General features: G+C 36.0%; 1 protein-coding gene across 1 annotated transcript; it reads left to right on the top strand.

Moving 5' to 3' along the window:
* Window positions 1-1,659: 1,659 nt before the first annotated feature.
* On the top strand, window positions 1,660-2,605 carry LOC118743748 (threonine-rich protein-like). Its single transcript, XM_036476511.1, has 3 exons — window positions 1,660-1,716; window positions 1,780-2,115; window positions 2,201-2,605. The coding sequence occupies exons 1-3, from the start codon at window positions 1,660-1,662 to the stop codon at window positions 2,603-2,605; spliced, it is 798 nt and encodes a 265-aa protein (XP_036332404.1).
* The last annotated feature ends 15,833 nt before the right edge of the window (window positions 2,606-18,438 follow it).

An 18,438-nucleotide genomic window follows, 5' to 3' on the forward strand; every position in this document is an offset into this window, starting at 1 on the left:
TTTCATCAAAATTTTCAACTTTTTAATCAGAATTTGTAGAAAATTTTCTAGTACGCAGTTTCGTAGCCCATTTAATTTTAGTCGAATAAAGTGCAAGTTTTAACCGGCTACAAATGACATTGATTTTTGAGAATTTTTTTTGGGAGGCGTCTCAAAAAAAAAACTATATCAAAAATAAACGCGATTTTGTAGGCGCTTGAAAGATGAACTCCATTAGACTAAAATTGAATAGGCAACAAAACTGCACACCCGAAAATTTTCAAGAAATTCTGAATAAAAAGTTCAAAACTTGGATTAAATTTTTTTGAAGTATTTTGAACTTTATAAAAAGAAAAGATTTTTTCCGGCTTGCCGCAAATTTTTAAAGAACGTACCGCCCATTCCATGGTGCGTGATATCCCGCGCCCATCTCTAGTAGAAACAGATAGCTGCAATAAATTTTTTACAGCCAATTTCACGAAAGCAATTTATGTAAGTGAAAAATTATTTTAATTTTTTCCGAATTTCATGTACATATGTATGTATATGGAAATTGAGAGCAAACAACAAATCATTTTCCATATAAAATGCTGGTGAAACCGGCAGTTAGACTTTAGCCAAAAGGTGATACCCGTTAATTGCATTATCGCTTAATATGTAAAGCTTTTGAAGATAGGCTACTTTGGCATTTATGGCTTCATATGTACATTTAAATGTTTTCATTATGCATATGTACATACATATGTATGTAGGCATGCTATTAAATATATTCCACATTCATTATCAATATTCATTGACAGTTTTTTGTTGAGTAGCGCTGACAAATTAGTTCACATGCTTCCAATTTAGAGTGATAAGAGGTAGTTTTTTTGGGCAATTTTGGAACTTGTATCCAAGCATATCTATGTAAATATGTGTGTATTGTACTACGATTTTTATTCAGACCGTTTTTAGCTGAGTAAGATATGAGGCATTCTATGCTAACCGGTTCATGATTGCGTCGGTATCGGGAAGGTCTTTAAAAAATCTGTGTACGGGACGGAACAAAAATCTAAAGATCACAACTCTCTTGCCATGTGTAAGGATTTCGTAAGTATGCTGAGGGAAGTAATGCCATGTAGAAATGAATACTTTATATTTGATTTTTGTTTAAAAATGTTGGTATTTAAAAATAATATTTCTTAAAAAAATTTAGCACTCACGCAGAGCGCGCTAAAAGGCTTTATAACTTGGAAAACTAAAAAAAGTCCCTTTTTTAATGATTTCTATGTCAAAAGACTTGATCATTCGATCGAAATAACTGAAAACAATATTAACAAAAAAAATTATGAAGTTAAATTATTCAATCCCGATTAAAAAACAATATCACTAGTAAGTAATTTAACTTTCAATCGTTTGTATGACGCATACTTTATAATGGCTACGCATACTAATTCCCCGCCGCCCTCTTCATCTAATAATTTTCAGTGCATTAATGCATTGTTTTTGTACGCTATTTATTCACGCCACTCAATCATAACTATTTGAAATTCGCGAAATCAGCTAATTATGCAAAAACAAAAGCAGCCAAAAAATTAAAAATAATCGAGAAATAAACTAATTGGTATAAAAAGACAAATTTCCAATTTTCGTGGCTCATTCGTCTTGCAGAATTTGCGAAATTACCAACGACCCATCAACATGCACACCGCCGCCGTTTTAACAATATTATCTTTGGCACTCACTGGCGCCACAATGGTAAGTGTAAAGTGAGAATTTTTGGATATTTTTAACTAACTCACCCAATTGATATGTAAATAGGCTAGTCCTTTGGCCAGCGTAGCCAAGGCCAAAGCAGACAATCACATACTCAACATGCTGGCCGAAGCGAATGCTATGAGTAGTATTGCCGATCCTGAACTCACTACCGAGTGCTTCAATTATTATTTGCCGATTTTCGATGAAATTTCCACCAACTACTCGCTGCAGTATAAGCAATGCATAACTACGGCCGACGAAGCCAGTAATAATCTTACCGCAAAAGCTGCTGCAAATCGTAGTACATTTGTTAATCAGACCACGGCTATTTGCAGCGCTTTCACCGCGTGCGACAGCGATAACGATACCATGGACTTCTTCGCTTGTTATGTCACAGCCGTAAGTGTGTGTTTTTTTTTTTTTTTGAATGGTTCTACGCCCATTATGCCCCCCCAATGTGTGTGATTTTTCTTTGCTCCATTAGTCAACTGCTGATGTTTCGAGCATATACGCACTATCGGACAGTGCTTCGAATGCAGCTTTTGCGTTGAAGGCTGGTTTGCAGCAAATCAAAAATACTGAGGATTTGTGCACTAGCGATGCCCAACATACTTATGTTATGGATACTTCAACAACCTATGAAGAGTTAAATGCATGTTTCGTTAATGGATTGCCAGCTTCAACGACCACTGAAGCTTTAACGACCACTGAACCTTTAACGACCACAGCTGCACCATCGACCACAACCCAAGCTCCACAAAGCACTGATGCCTCAACGACCACCGTAGCTCCAACCACAGCAGCCGCAGCGAACTCTAGCGCCGCTGATGGTACAGCTGACGCTGCTGCCTTTCCTTCTGCTAGTAACGGAGCCTCATCTATTTTATAGTAATTTATTGATTTCTTCCGCAAGCGCACGCAAGTTAGATCTTAAGTGTGCATATAAAAGTAAGACGATTATGTAAAAAGTAGCCACCGGTATGCAAAAGGTTTAGAAAAATATTTATTTAGCAGTGTGTCATTTTGTTTTTGAGTACAGTTATTTTATTAAATATAAAGTTGAAGTATTATGCAAAACACAATTTATTTTATTATATGTATATTTTTTCGTGATCAACGCAAATTACGAAAATTGACAGAAATAGAAAAAGACGGCACAACAGTTTTTGATATATAGCCACTAAATTACTTTTTACGCTAGTAAAGCTTACAAAATTTGTTATTTATCAGCAAAATTTACCTTAGTAGCAATTTAAGAGCTACGATTTTTAATTCAAATTTTGGAGGAACTTTTTAACCCTCTAATAGCCCTTTTTAGCGACCTTCCATTAAAACTGTTTTGATAACGAACACCGATTGGACCTGCAAAAAGATAATTTGCTAAAGGCTTATTGTAATTTCTCGGTAAAAACTGGTCATTTAGGTAGGAGTTAGGGGGTTAAAATCTAATAAAAAATTCTTCATTAAGTTACACTATATTTTCGATTAGTTAATTGCACTTTCGGTAAAAATGCTAAAATTTTAATCCCCTTCAAAAAAAAAAAAAATCAGATTCTCTGGAGCAATGCTTTATTCGGGAAAGTTTGTGTGGGAGACATCCTCTTTAATAATTATTTGCGTTTGTTCGTGTTGAGTAATATTTTTGTAAAATTGTTGGACCGTATTATTTTTTTAAAATTGGTATAAAAATATACCTTTTTAAATCAAAATTTTGAGTAGTTTTTTTTTTTTTTTTACTAATGGGTGTTTCCTGCGTTACGGACGTTCCGTTTTTTCAGTACAAAAACTATAATAGGCTCTGAATGAACACACATTTTTATCTGAAATCAGTAAAAATAGTTTCCACAAATGTTATATGGTAAGTGTATAGCGATTAAAAGTTCCCGTTCAGACGTTCCCAAAATGGAACTCGTATCGAAGATAACTGTCGATTTTTGCTAAATTCTGTATGGTTTGGAGGCGTCGATATGTACTATATCTATATACTGTTACTCACAAAATTGAGTATACGGTTTGTTGTTGTTTATATTCACAATGTATTACGTGCTAAAGTTTTTTTATTTTTGTTTTGGTTTGCGATATGGCTTATATATGTTAGCAAACCCCATTTAAATCCAAATATGAAGCGGTGTATGAAAATTATGAAAAATCTGCAAGGCAAACTTTTTAACAAGAATTTCTAAAAAAAAATCAGGTATGCAGTTTTAAAGTCCATTCAGTTTTAGTATAATAATGTGCAAATTTCAAATGTATAAACAATTCTCAAAAATCATAGCGAGTTTTTAGACATATGAAATTTGCACATTATCATACTAAAAGTGAATGGGCTATAAAACTACATAAAAACCTGATTTTTTTTTTTGAAATTCTTTGGTTAAAAAGTTTGCAATTTTGCTGAAACTTTGCAGATTTTTCATAATTTCCGTATACAGTTTCATACTTGGATTTAAATGGGGTTTGCTAAAATATATAACCCATATTTTAATACCAAATTAACAAAAATATTTTGCAAATCTAACAAACAAAAACCGTATACTTAATTTTGTGAGTAACAGTACCTACATAGAACAAAATGAACAAAAGTTATTTGAAGCATTCGGACGTTCCGATTTTCAATATACTTACAATCGATAATCCTATAGCTTTCCGAAAAGGATTTTATGTGACTGGCAAGAGTAACCAAACCTAGCTTTTGTATTAAAATTTTGACAGATAAAGTAAACGTTTCGACTCTTTTTTTTTACATATAAATGATATTTTGCGTCCGAACGCTTGAAATAAAAGCACAATTTGTAATTTAACGCTAGACCGTTCCTAATATATTTGTACGTTGTTTTTGTTGTAAGGCTTCCAGAATATAAGCTGTACTAAATTTTTGTATAGATTTCCAGGAAGGTAAGGTTTCTCCGAAAAAAAAAAATTTAAAGTGTATTTGGAAATCCGCTAATATCTTGAAATCAAATGGACCAATTAATCCGATATTTTGATGAATGAAACACAAAATATGTACTTATCGATTGGCATCTATAAGCTTTGTCCAGGCAAAATTCTATTTTTTTGGTCTTGGTTGACACTTTTCAGGAAACACCTATATGTGAATGTTTTCTTTAATTTTCAATTTTACTATCGCATTCGTATATGCTTTTGTATTCATACACTTATTATGATTCTTGTCCGGTTTCATATTTGCATTCAAACCTCTGCCACACATGCTTTTTCACACATTACTAAAGAAATTCAACCCAAATCTCTCAATGTTGCTTCGCAATAAAAACCAACATCTTGAAATTACAAAATTTACTTATTTTACTACATAGTACATATACATGTATATTCACTACTTCACTTGACGTGTATTCATTTGTCTGAAAAAAGTCTAGTTGTATTTTTACTTATACATACATACGTATGTATATGTGTGCATATGTGCAGTGGCGGGAAAATTTTCATTTGCTTACTTAGTGCCGTTTCCCCAAATTGGTTTTAAAATTTATTTGCCCTTCAGGCATATTTTTTCAGAACAAAATTTGTGTTTAAAGAGCAAATAAATTTTAAAACCAGCTGGAGGAGTAACATTTTTACTGATGTTTACTATTTTTTTTTTTTTACAAAAAATGTAGTTTTCTATCTAAGAAACCACAGTTAAGTTAGAATTTAAATTTTTTCACAAGAAACAAATTTTAAATTTTTTATAAATAAGGAAAATAAAACCTAAAATACAAAGCAATAATTTTTGGGGTTTTTTTTGTTGCTGACAGTGTTGTGCATTTTTCTCCATATTAAGAAATCCCCTAATTTAATGGGCTACAAAAGTACTCACCAAAATTTTTTCTAAAAATTCTAACTAAAAAGTTTCAGATTTCGATGAAAGTTTGTCGATTTCTGATTTTGGTGCGGAGTTTGGAGTTCGGACTTACATGGAAAAATAGCAAAAATTTGTGAAAACGTTGCGTTTCTATTTACTTTTCCGACACTTTAAAAAATGCACGCCAAGTATAAGCCCAGGCATTAATGTTTTCCATTAGAAATGCAAAAGATGCATTCGATGTGGGTAACAGTGACGCCAGAATAATTTCCATCTGAAGCTTCCGTTTTGTTTGCCATTTCCTATTCTTAGGTGGAAACAAGTTTTAAGAGCTTCATAAATGTGTACTTTTTCGTTTACTAGTGCAGCTTTCATTATTAAGTTTAAAGCATACAATACAACAAAAAAAGAAAATCAAATTCCGATTTCATCAAGGAAATGTGTAGGAGTAAAATCTGCGTAAAGCGATTACATTAATTTCGTTCATTGAGCTGAGTTGAAAATATGCATGGGTGTGTGTTTGTGTGTGTGTAGAAAAACCCTTCATTATTTTCACTAGCATTTGCAATCTCAGTATTTTTAGCTTCCTAGAATTTTCTCCGCGGTTTGCTCAACAGTCACAACGCAGTTATTTTTGTTTTATACTGTTTGTGAAGCATTGCGGTTTTGGTGGCACCGAGAAATATTAAAATTGACTTAGTTGCACAAATTGTTCACATAAGTATGTACGTGTACATTAGACTGTATCACCTTACAAGCAAACAAAAAGAGTTCGCCATTCAGCTCTGAATCTAAATAACTTTTGCTAGACAATTTCGAAAAACTATATTTTTTTGGCGGAACATAGAGGCTGTATTTTTTACATTTTTCAGTAGCATCTGCATTAAAAAAGTTCAACTGGAACAATCAAAATACTTATTTAGCAAAAGTTTAACGATTTTTGGTGAACTTTTTTCACTGACATTAGGGTTTTGGGTGAAAAGAATTAAGATCTGGTGAGTAAGTACTAGAACGGGGTTCTTGGGGTCAATGGATTTTGGTACGAAAAATATCTACTCCTCGAGACAAGAACAGCCGAAGATACGACACAAATTTTATAAAGTCGGAAATTTTTTTTTCGAAATTGCCTTGCAAAAATATCTCAGATTCGAAGGTGTGTAGCAATATTTTTTGTCCGGTACGGCCTAGTGTACATACGTGCATACGAGTAGGTGTGTGCATTAGAAAATCGTTTCGCACCTATACCTCCTTGCACCACATAGGTACATATATAATTGTGGGTACATATGTAGGTACATACATACATATGTAGCTAAGAAAATGTTTATATTTTGTATCGCTTTTGAAATGCTTTTAAGCGCTAAAGGTAGATGACTTAGGTCTAAACAATAACCCGAAAAGAGTATGCATGTATGAGTATACACATATCCTTAACGCGAAAAAGCAAATATTTTGTAAAATCCAGTAAAGTTTTTATGCAATCTAATTTATTTAACGATAATCGCTTACTTGCGTTTTTAGTGCGATATACAAATACAAGCTTAAAGCAGTACAAAAATTGCGTAATGGAATATAAAAAAAAGCTCGAAACTAAGTGTTTTATAAACCTGCAATAATCTTGTCTAGTGTGAAGGTTGTTGACGCCCAAGAATGCATTAAATTGAATTTGACGAGGCATTGATAGGAAAAGAGCAGGGCAAAAGTAAACTGTTTTTTTTAAGTTCATTAAAAATGTAGATAAACTATTTTTACTAGGAGTTCCAGCTACTGTCAAAATTCGACCTTGAAGCGATTTCCCAACTTAGGACGCGTCGTTCATCTTCTAAACCAAAAAAATGCTTACCAGAAAATCTCCTTTTTGGAACTAAAACTTGACTGCAATTTATTAGTACTTTGAAGGTCTTTAGAGCACTTTGGCAGGAATTGGAAATTACCCGATACATTAAAGTTTGTCGATAATTTGATGCATATCGATTATTTAATGCATTTCAAAAATAATAAAATCCGTTAACTCAACCAAATTCTATAATTCGACTAATTTCATATAATTTCCGATAAATTTTTATAACTGTGTTTTATAAAGCCTCGATAAACTTCGATAAGTCAAAAATGTATATATCGATAGCAATCGATAAACTTAGGTTAGCTCTATAAAAGCATTCCGTCGGCTCCAGAAGCTGTCTTTTCTTAAGAATACCTATTGATGTTCTTACGTGACGAGTTGAAAGTCTAAAATATAGTCGATACAGTTTTTAATTGATTTAAGACAGTGCCAAAGGGCTCTTTCGATTTCCCTCTTTTCGGAAAGTCCATTTTTCCTGCTTGCATTCCTGTCATGAAGAATGAAGCTCGCTGAAGCTAAATTTGTCAAGTTGTGCTAAAATCCGTCCTTTAATTGCTGGTTTGATTAAGTAGGTTTTAAGCCATAGTTTGCGCTTTATGAGAGGTATTTCAGAAAGTGCCCATCTTGGCCAATTCTTCCACCTTACAAACTATCTGGTATATGTACCTTTATGTGTGTGGAATCCAAATCCAGCTTGTATTTTATTAGAATGCCAGCTTCTTTAGAATATGCTACATTCTTAGCATCATTTCTAAGATTTAATAATGGAAACAAGATCTGAGAAAATTGTATCTTCTGTCGCCGGGTGCTCTTTGGTGAAAAAAAATGAAGAAACAACGACCAACAACTTCAAATTTATAAAAACCGCTTTAAAACGTCAACCTGGGAAAACTGAGTAATAACTTTTCTATATAAAATCCCGCTTTTCAGAAAAGTTGGGTTTCATCAATTCCCCAGAAAAAAAAAACTTAAAATGTCTTACAGTGTTATAATAGTAAAATTACCTACATTTGCTTATTTTTCTACTGATTTCTGACTCTTCACATCTTTTCAGAAAAATTCCTTTTCAATGCATTTCTCTTCCAGAACTTCCATTTTCTGGTCGCCACTGTGGGCATCTATGCGTATTACTGACCAAACATACATACATATAAAGTACATTAATTCGTACTAGCCATTAAAGATATTAATTCGCATAAATCAGTGTAAATTCGTTTTAGTCGCTGCCAACGACGACTACTTACATATCCCTGCAGTGAAAAGCTGAGCTACTTGATATACAAAAATTGCAGTTCATGTACTATTACTTAAGGATGGAAGTAGAAATTCTAGTTCGTAAACTGGTATTCAATGAGGACCATAATTACACCAGCTCTCCGCAGTGGAGGGCCACACCAGTCAGAAAAAATATACCAGTTCATTAACTTCTTCTTCTTCTTCTTCTTCTTTAATGGCGCTGCAACCGCCTAAGCGATTTTGGCCGAGTCCAAAACAGCACGCCAGTCGTTTATCTTCAGTGCCAACTGACGACAATTAGAAATACCAAGTGAATTCTTTGTCCTTCTCTGCCTGGTCTTTCAAAAGCAGAGGTGGCCTTCCTTTTCCTCTGTTACCAGAATTGCGAATGCGTTGAATACTTTTAGAGCTGGAGCGTTGCTGTCCATTCGAACGACATAACCTAGCCATCGGAGCCACTGAATTTTAATTCGCTGCACTACGGCTATATCGTTGTAAAACTCTCATCTCTCATCGTTAAATCGTCTGCGGTATTCACCATCGCTAACGCGCAAAAGCCCATAAATCTTGCACAGAATCCTTCTCTTGAAAACTCCAAGAGTCGCTTCATCAGAGTTTTTCATTGTCCACGCCTCCGCGCCCTTGCTGGGCATGATAAGCGACTTATAGAGTGTGATTTTTGTACGAAGATAGAGGACTTTACTTCTCAATTGCCCACTCAGCCCAAAGTAGCACTTTTTGGCAAGAGTGATTCTCCGTTGGATTTCAAGGCTGACATTATTATTGGTGTTAATGTTGGTTCCCAAATAAACGAAACTTGTAACTGTCAACAGTAGCGTGGGTGCCTAGACGGGTTTGCTCTGACTGTTTGAGTGATGACAAAAGATAATTCGTTTCATCCTCGTTCACCACCAGGCCCATTCGTTTTCCTTCTTTCTCTATCAAATCCCGAGAAGGCAGAACAGACGTAGCCCTTGTTTTTACCGATAATGTCGATTTTGTTGGCTTACACCAACAATTGTACGCTCTTGTAAAGTATTGTGCCTGAGCGGTTCAGTTCAGCGCTTCTTATTATCTTCTCCAACATCAAATTAACGAAATCGTTCGAAGCCTCGTTTGGTATCTAAGGCTCGGAAAAGTCCTTTCCAATTCTGACGGAGCTGCTGGTATTGCTCAACGTCATTTTACATAGCCGTATTAGTTTCGCGGGGATACCAAATTTTGGCATTGCGTCATAAAGACAACTTCCTTTCATGCTGTCGAAAGCGACTTAGAAATCGACAAATAGATGGTGGGTGTCGATCATATTCTCGCGGGTATTTTCCAAGATTTGACGTATTGTGAATACCTGGTGTATGGTGGATTTTCCACGTCTAAAGCCCAATCGTCTCGTTTCCTTCGTCAGTTACCTATAATGGTACCACATGGCTCGCGTTTTGCCCGAACGTAGCGTGACCCTGTAGGCGGCATATTTTTTCTCTGCAGCTTCGTGACATTTCTCATTGTACCAGTTGTTCTTTCGGGCTCGCTGAACTCCGACTACTTCTTCGGCGGTGGTACTTAGTGAACGGGAAAAGTAGTTCCACTGCTCGCAAGTGTCAGTTTGTTGACGAGTGCTCTCAGAGACCAGCTCTGAGAGTCGAGTGGCGGATAAATTGGCAGTCCGTTGTCCGTTTCTGCACAGAGGCTGGCTGCAACAAGATAGTGGTCCGAGTCGAAGTTTGGCCCTCGGAGCTTACGTACGTATAATACACTGGAAGCACGCCTTCCGTCTATCTCAACTATCTATTTGGTTTATCGTTTTTCGATCTGGAAAACCCCGAGTAGCTTGATGGATCTTTGTATTCTGGAACGTAGTACTACATACTACCATGTTTCGGGCCTCGGCTAGTTTACAACTGGTAGCGTTCCCTGTAGGGTACATATGTATAATACATGCCTAACGCACCAAATACACGCACACATATTTACACACCTACTAGTTATTAGCCATGAGCAGCAGAAGTAGCAGCAGCATTATTTCCACGCCAAAAAGTGGGCATTGAAATAATGGTTTTAGAAATTGGCACCGCCAGTGTCCGGCGCTAAGTTGAGTTAGGCTGTTAGCGTTGAATGTTGTTTTTGTTGCCGCAGGAGCAGCAGCAGCAGCAGCAGCAGCAGCAGCAATGGACTTTAGTGCCGCACGATTGCACTCTTGCTACGTCGGGTGGTAACTAATCGAATGCGGTGTGAATTTGAGAGCAGTCGCCGGCTTGCCTTTCTGCCTTCCACCCGGCAGTTTCATTTCCTTCATTCCATCAATACTTGCATATATACATATATACCTGTACATACATGCATACATAGTGACGTATTCAACAGCTATGGGCATACACTTGACTGCAGTGCATACGAAATCACTGCAGTAGAAAATTAGAAATTCACTCAAATGCTGTTTGCCGAACTGTTCCGGCTGCTGCTGCTGCTGCTGCTGTTGCCTATATTGGCTGCCTTTGTTGCCGCAACCTGTCTTGCCAGCGGCGACTTTTGTCTTTTCAGCCATTTTGAATGCATAAAAGTGCGGCGCAGAAATCACCAAGTGCATTCGGGCGTTTCTTTTGCAAAGTTTGCTGCAATTTTCTTATAATTTGATTTGCTTTTGCTTTCATCGTAGCAAGAATTTTCTAATGCATTTTTTCGTTTGCCTTATTTTTTCCAATTTGCTTTATCATCGTTCGATACTGTGCAGAGCTGACTGTTTTTTTGCATATTACTACATATATATTTTTTTTACATATTAGCATTTTTTTCTTTTATCTGCGCTTTTACAAGTTCATATTTGTGCTTTATTTTTTGCTCAGTTCCACTTTTGTCCATTTCATTTTGCCTTTGGCCATTTGATTTTTTAACTTTAACTCTACACTTTTCTTCTTCTTCTTTGCAATCGGTGACCTTTGCTGTGATAAGTGCATACTCCTTGGCTGCCGCCATGCAAGTGCGTATGCCTTCAGTGAGCAGCTGACTATGCGCTGCGTGGCGATGGTGACGCCTGAGGCCACTGCGTCTGCATACGCCAGTGAACTTTTTCGACTGCTGCAGCTACTAAAGCTTCATTTGCATTATTTTATTTTTATTATTTCTTCATAAAATTTATTTTTCTCAGTTCCCATTCAACTAACCGAGCATTTTTGTGACTTTTCGTGATTTCCTCTTCCTTTTTCCCTGCCGCTGTGTTCTCCGCTGCCAAGTCGACGGCTTCGGCGTGACGACCACATGCACATTGTGCATACATAACACAATTTCATTGTATTTGTGCAAGCTACCTCTTTGCTCGTGTTCGCTTTTTAAACTTAATATTCTGATGTCTTCCGTCTAAAGAAATATGAACCATTTTAATCTCAACGGACAGCTGTTCAAGTTGTCCACACTTTATGCGCCAAATCATTCTGTTTATATTCATTTAAGCGACGTGCTCCTCTTGGCTCGCTACTTAAGTCTTATTTGTACAGCGTTTTCTTTTTGTTTAAAAATAAATTAATTCAAGAATAAAAAAAAAAACTAAAATTGGCTTAAAAATTCGTTGGCGTAAAATTGAAATCACTTGAGTGCAGCATTCTCATATTTTGTGTGCATTGCTGTTAATTTGGGGCAGCTTCATTTTGAATGGTTATGTAATTAGAATGAGAATTAGAAGCTAATGGAAAATCCGACTTACAAAAAAAAATTAAATACAACTTAAAGAGGTTAAACACAAAACCATAACTCGATCTAAAAATGTCATACAAATCGTTTACTTGAAATACCTTGGAGTGATCTTGGCAAGCAAACTGCAGGGGAAGAGTAAAGGGCTGATGAACTGCTGCTACGCAGCCGTGATCACACCAAGATTACTTTTCGTGTCCAGGTGTGGTGGACAGAATCGATGGAATTGGCTTATATTAAGCGTTTGGGAAAGATAAAATGCATCGCTTTTCTGTGTACATCGGATGCGCTGAGGCCAACCCCAACGGCTGATTTCGAATTAGTACTTAACCCACCATCAATTGATCTGAACTTAGAAAATCTTGCAGAAAGGTCAGCTGTGAAGCGACGATTGGGTTAACGTAAAAGACCGTAGGCCCAGCTGAATAGGCAGGAGGTTTATATTTGACACAGATTAAATTACTCCGCGTCTAAATTGGAAGAGTGGGTTCGAGACCACAACCGTAGAGAAGGATAGCGTAAGGGCATGAGACGCGGCTATTTGATCTTATTTACTGCGAATGAAAAATTTTTGAGATGAGGAAAATGCAATCAACGCAAACCACATTTCGCTCAAAAATGCTCCATAAGGCAGGGAAGTACTCGAGAGACTAACTAGTTACGAAAAGACGGCTGCATATCTACTGGGCTCTAGCACACAGCGGCATCGAAGGAAATTAAAAACGTAGTGTACGAGAAACCCCAAAGTACTATCCACTTAGAAAACGAAGAAATTAACGGAATAAGGTAGCGCTTAGCCGCACATAGACCGGTGGTTCCTTAGCTTTTTATCAATTGGAGCTCGTCTTTGCGCGTTAAAGTAAATTTCAGCTCTCTTTGGGATATGCCCACTAACTTCTGGAATAGGTAGGCCCCAAGTATTATAGTTTGGTTTTTAACAATGCGGGACATCGGCAGAGAAGAAGCTTGATTGGAAGGTTTGATTGGTCTCCCACTCAAGACACTTTCTGCACCTGTCCATGTTACTGATATACCTGAACAGCATAATTTTGCCAAAAATTTTGAGTTTCCGGCGGACGGACTTCTATTGTTTGAACATGTAAAATTTTGTTTGAGCTTGTAAGTGTAAAATTCACAATAGACGAAATCAAAATTTTCAACTTCTGCACTAAGTTTCACCAGTAGTAAACGCATTTATGTATGTGGTAAAGCTTCCATTGTTAGTTACACACAAAAAGCATGGCTGTCATGTGTGTTGTAGTCGTTAATGGAAAATCAACAAAGTTCGTATGCAAGAAACACTGAATCTCATCTCACATTCGAAAGTGAATGCATGCAGAGTGATTCGAAGAAACTTAGCAATATACATTCTTATGTTTTGGCTGAAATTCTAAGGAATTTAAGTAGAGCAGACTGGTGAGCCAAATACTTATGTAAAGCAATCTGGTGCATTTAATTGTTCAGATAACCAATTTGAACTCTGTACCCAAATAATTGCGGAAATATCAAGAAAACAATAGACGAAGAGGCGCTCCGCCCTAGGTCTCAATCAAAGGAGGATAGTACTCCCAAAAGAATATTTTCTGGAGCGGTTATAAACTGCTGCAAATAACTACTTTCTCTCTAAAGGGGCGAGTGAGTCGGAGGCCAGAAGGTCAGCTCCGCTACCAATGGCTTGAGTTGGAGTCGATTTGTGGCGGCCGTGACTGGACTTTCCGATTCGGTGTCGTAGGGATACAGTGATGGATGGTTAGCGAAAGTTGCGCCTGCAGCATTGAAAGGGGGCTATTTCCTAGAGTTTGCTTGCACCCCAAGAACAGTAAGTTGGCAGATGGAGAGTGCTCAATGTCCTATAAAAATTATCCACTACTGAGCTCACTACAGTCTCAGCAGCGAACCCAGAAGGCACTCTACTTCTGGCGCCGCAAAAGTGATCCTAGTGTCCACATCTCGGACGATGGATAAGAGCCACCATGTTGCTTTATAGGTGCATGCAATCCTCGGAGAACTTCAGGGACACATCCCCTCGAAATGCAGGATGTATGAAACCTGCCAATCTAAAAAGTGGGGTGGAGTACAGTAGCTATGACTATCAGGTCACGGAAACTGTTTTCAATCGAACCGTCGATGCCCATTTTCCCGACAGAAGTGACAGGGAATTTATATAGTATTGCTCTCAAAGATGACGAAATACCCATTTTCATGGACGGCTCCAAACAGGATCCGGCGTCTTCTCTCCACTGTTGTCTCTGAGAGAGTCCCATAGACTCACAGAACACTGCAGTGTTTTCAGGCCGAGATATATGCAATCGACACGGCGCACAGTGCCGCGAAGGTGGACAAAAATACAAAAATCGACTGTCTTGAAACTTAGATGTCTTGATGTCAAGTTACAGCTAAATCTCCAACTAAGAGAAGTTCATAAGTTATTTTGTGATAAAAACAACTTTCAGCCTCACACACCCCCTCAAAGTACACCTATTTTCTACATACCATTTCATTTCGGCGATTCGCACATAAAAGTGGTCGCAGTTAAAAATTTGTTAAAAATACATTTTTATTCCTAGCAAGATCAACTTTTGCACTTTGATAAAGATATATGCGACAAACCAAGAAATGCATGGTTCATGGAAAAAAATTTATACAAATATTTTTTTTTTATTAATAAATAAGTATATGATTAAACATACCAAAATCCGAAAATTGGTAAACTTTGGAGACAAAAAAAAAAAAACATCTTGAAAGTTCGTGAAATTTTTTTTTTGGTTATGGTAGTTTGGACCTTCTACTAACAGAAACAATCGAAATCTCTTCCAACTTTTTCCAATATTTGAAAATTTTCAATTTTGAAAAAGTGACTAAATGCCTTTTTTTTTGGTATTATTTTAGCTGATATATATTTACAATACTTTTTCTGAATGCCCTAAGATCTAAAATTTTGGTTCGCTTTTCAAAAATAAGGTATTGAATTAAAGCTAAAAGTGCCAAAAAAAAAAAATTAAGAGGTACAGGGTGCTTTGAAATGAAAAAAATTATCAGCTAATTAAAATACTTAAATATGCATCACGGTATGGGAGCCAAAAACAAAGGTATACGAAGATTTACATATATATATATATACATATATATATATATATATATAGAGCAATGACACCAGTTTACAAATAATATGTTAACCAATGATTAGACGAAAGGCGAACCAAAAGCAAATAAAAATAAATAACATACCTATTACTCTTCATCTGCATAAAGAGTACTATTTTGCTTAAGCAGCAAACAGCTTGCGAAAATGATAGTACAAATGTATGCACATCATGGAGGTCCAATTTTTTTATATATTTTTTTTTTTGATTGAGTCTTTTTATAATTTTGTTCACCTAACTAATTACATTACGTGTGCAAAAATTTCAACGTTTTACTATTAGTGGAAAATGTAGCTCAACGCGAGTTTAAAATTTCATGAATTTTTCTCTGGTGCTAAGAGTCCTCTCTTGTGGAAAACAAATAAAAACCCAAGAGTTTAGTGTTTTGTTGAACGAAACAAGAGAGTTATACCTTAGAAATTATGGTTGGTATAACATGCCAAGTTCAGTGCATAAAGTTTTAGTACGTGGACGTGATGTTATTAAATACTTTGATTTACCAATAGGTAATGATTTTAAAGCTATGTTTTCATTTATTTTCTTATTCTGTATTTCCACCTATTTTATCAGGTTCATTATCAGAAGAAGCCTTAGAATGTTCACACAAAAACATAAGAAAATATCGGCTTAATCGTTCTCGAAAAACTGGAAGACTACAAAGCAATACGGATTTAATGACTCGTTTGATATTATCGTCAGATCCATTAGTTGCATTTAAAAGAAATATAAAACAGAGAAACAAATATTTAAAGGGTTCTGATCTCAGCTTTAATAAATACATTGTTGAAAGTGACGAAGCAGACAAAAGCATGGAATCATTTGAATCAGTGATCACTTCCTCCTCTTCTGAGGACTCTGAAACTGAGTGATTATAACAACTAGTTCGGTTTTTATTAACATATTATATGTTATTACCATATAACAGCTATTATTACTTACTTACTTAACAGTGATTATGCTTTATTTTAAATGAAATCAAAAGAATTTTTTTTTCTAAAGGTTAACATGTAAGGAAAACCGACTTAATTTTTCAAATTACCATAATGTATTCATTTAGGAAGTAAAGTTTAGACGAATTTTGACTATTAAGACTATTTTTCTGAACACTTAGCAACAATGATATGCCATATTTCATTTTTAAATAATCATGTGCAAAAACTCGGTGTTTTTTTAATGGGTACCCGTTACAAAAAAAACGATTACTTTCTTAAAATTAGAGTAATATAGACACTTCAGATGTAAAGTTTCAATAAATTCTGACGACTCCTTCCTGTTTTCGTAAACACCACAATCAGCAATGATTATGCCTTATTTGTCTTTCATATAGTAATGTAAAAAAAAATCTTTTTTTTTTAATGGGTACGCGGTACCGAAAAATCGATTTCATTTTTGAAATAAGCATGGGTTAGTCCTTTTAGGTGTAAAGTTTCAACAAGTTCTGAATACTATTTCGGTTTTTATAAACATATGTCTACGATGATTATGAGTTATTTTACCTTTTTATAAAATTGTAAAAAAAAAATTTTTTAATTAAATGGTAACAGATGCTGAAAAACGTTTGTTTTTTCTTAAATTGCCGTGATATAGTCCTTTCAGGTGTAAAGTTTCAGCCCATTCTGATGCCTCCTTCCACTTACATCAACACATGTCCACAATGACTATTTTCATATAAAAATGCAAGAAAAACTCGGTTTTCTCGAAATGAGTAACCGGTACAGAAAAACCGATTTCATTTTTGAAATTAGAGGGGCATAATACTTCTAGGTGTGAAGTTTCAGCCAATTCTGACCACTCCTTCTATTTTTGTCCATCATTTGTATGGAGTCGCGGCACTGTGCGGCGGCAAGGTTGGTGAGAATGATCGACCTAGCTCTATCTAAACTTGCCTTCGTTTTTGACAGTCAGGCTTCTATCAAAGCCGTAGGGTCATCAACGACTAACTCGACAAAGAATTCCGAAGATGCCTACAAGCACTGCAGCAGCATATAATTAATCATTACTAAGTCCCGTGGCATAGCAGTGTCCTGGGAAATGAGTAAGCGGACGGATGTGCTAGAAAGGGATCTGAGATGAGGCTTCCAGCGATCCAGATCATGAAACCTCCCCTTTGATATCTGCCTTCAGAAGTTGCGAAAGTGACCAAGTAGGTGGAAAAATCTACCTACATGCATGGAATCGTGCTCGCTATATCCACGGCTCGACGAGCGAACAACTCGGCGTTTATTAAAGCTTTCAAAGCCAAACTTTAGGCCTCTCACAGGAATATGTACTAACAGGACACTAGACCATTGTCCACAGGGCTGCCAAGTTTGGAGCCCCGCATAACGATTTATGCAGAAGCTGCAGAGATGTGAAGGAGATAGAATCCATCCAGCACTTCCTATTCGAGTGCCCAGCTTTCCTTAGATAAAGCTCCACTGCAGGACGTAAATTAATCTAAGACACCACCAAAAGTTGCATCTGGTATTGAGTTGTGCAAGGAATTAATTTCTTGGATTTATTTTACAAATTTTATACCGAGAAATGAACAGACTTGGGATAAATAAAGTCTTACACCTCCCTTTCTTTGCTTTATTTTCTCGATATCTTATAGAAATTTTTCAAGGGAAATTTTCAAATGAGATAGTGTCAAATCTTTCTTCACGCTCTAATAACTACAACTGGTATAATTTCACCATGTTTTTACATAAATAATTTTATATTTTGCGCAGGCTAAGGACATTTTATTTCTTTGAATAACCTCTCAGTGCTGATCACTCTTCGTTTTAGAAGTTTTAACGACGCGCACACACCTTCGCTGCGTGTGGACAAGTCCAACTGTTTGAAATAATAAAACTTGATCTTCCAGCCAGACAACCAAGCATGCATAATATTGCTTTATATTTTTTCTTTTAATTCAGATTGAAGTTTGAAATTTTAAGGAATACTTACAGCAAATTTCACGAAAGTAATTTAAGTGAAAAATTATTTTAATTTTCTAATTTTGTATGGCAATTGAAAGAAAATAAAAAATA

The sequence above is a fragment of the Rhagoletis pomonella genome, unplaced genomic scaffold (genome assembly GCF_013731165.1).
Source record: "Rhagoletis pomonella isolate Grant_MI unplaced genomic scaffold, Rhpom_1.0 Rhpom_scaffold_00007, whole genome shotgun sequence".
NCBI classification, from domain to species: Eukaryota; Metazoa; Arthropoda; class Insecta; order Diptera; family Tephritidae; genus Rhagoletis; species Rhagoletis pomonella.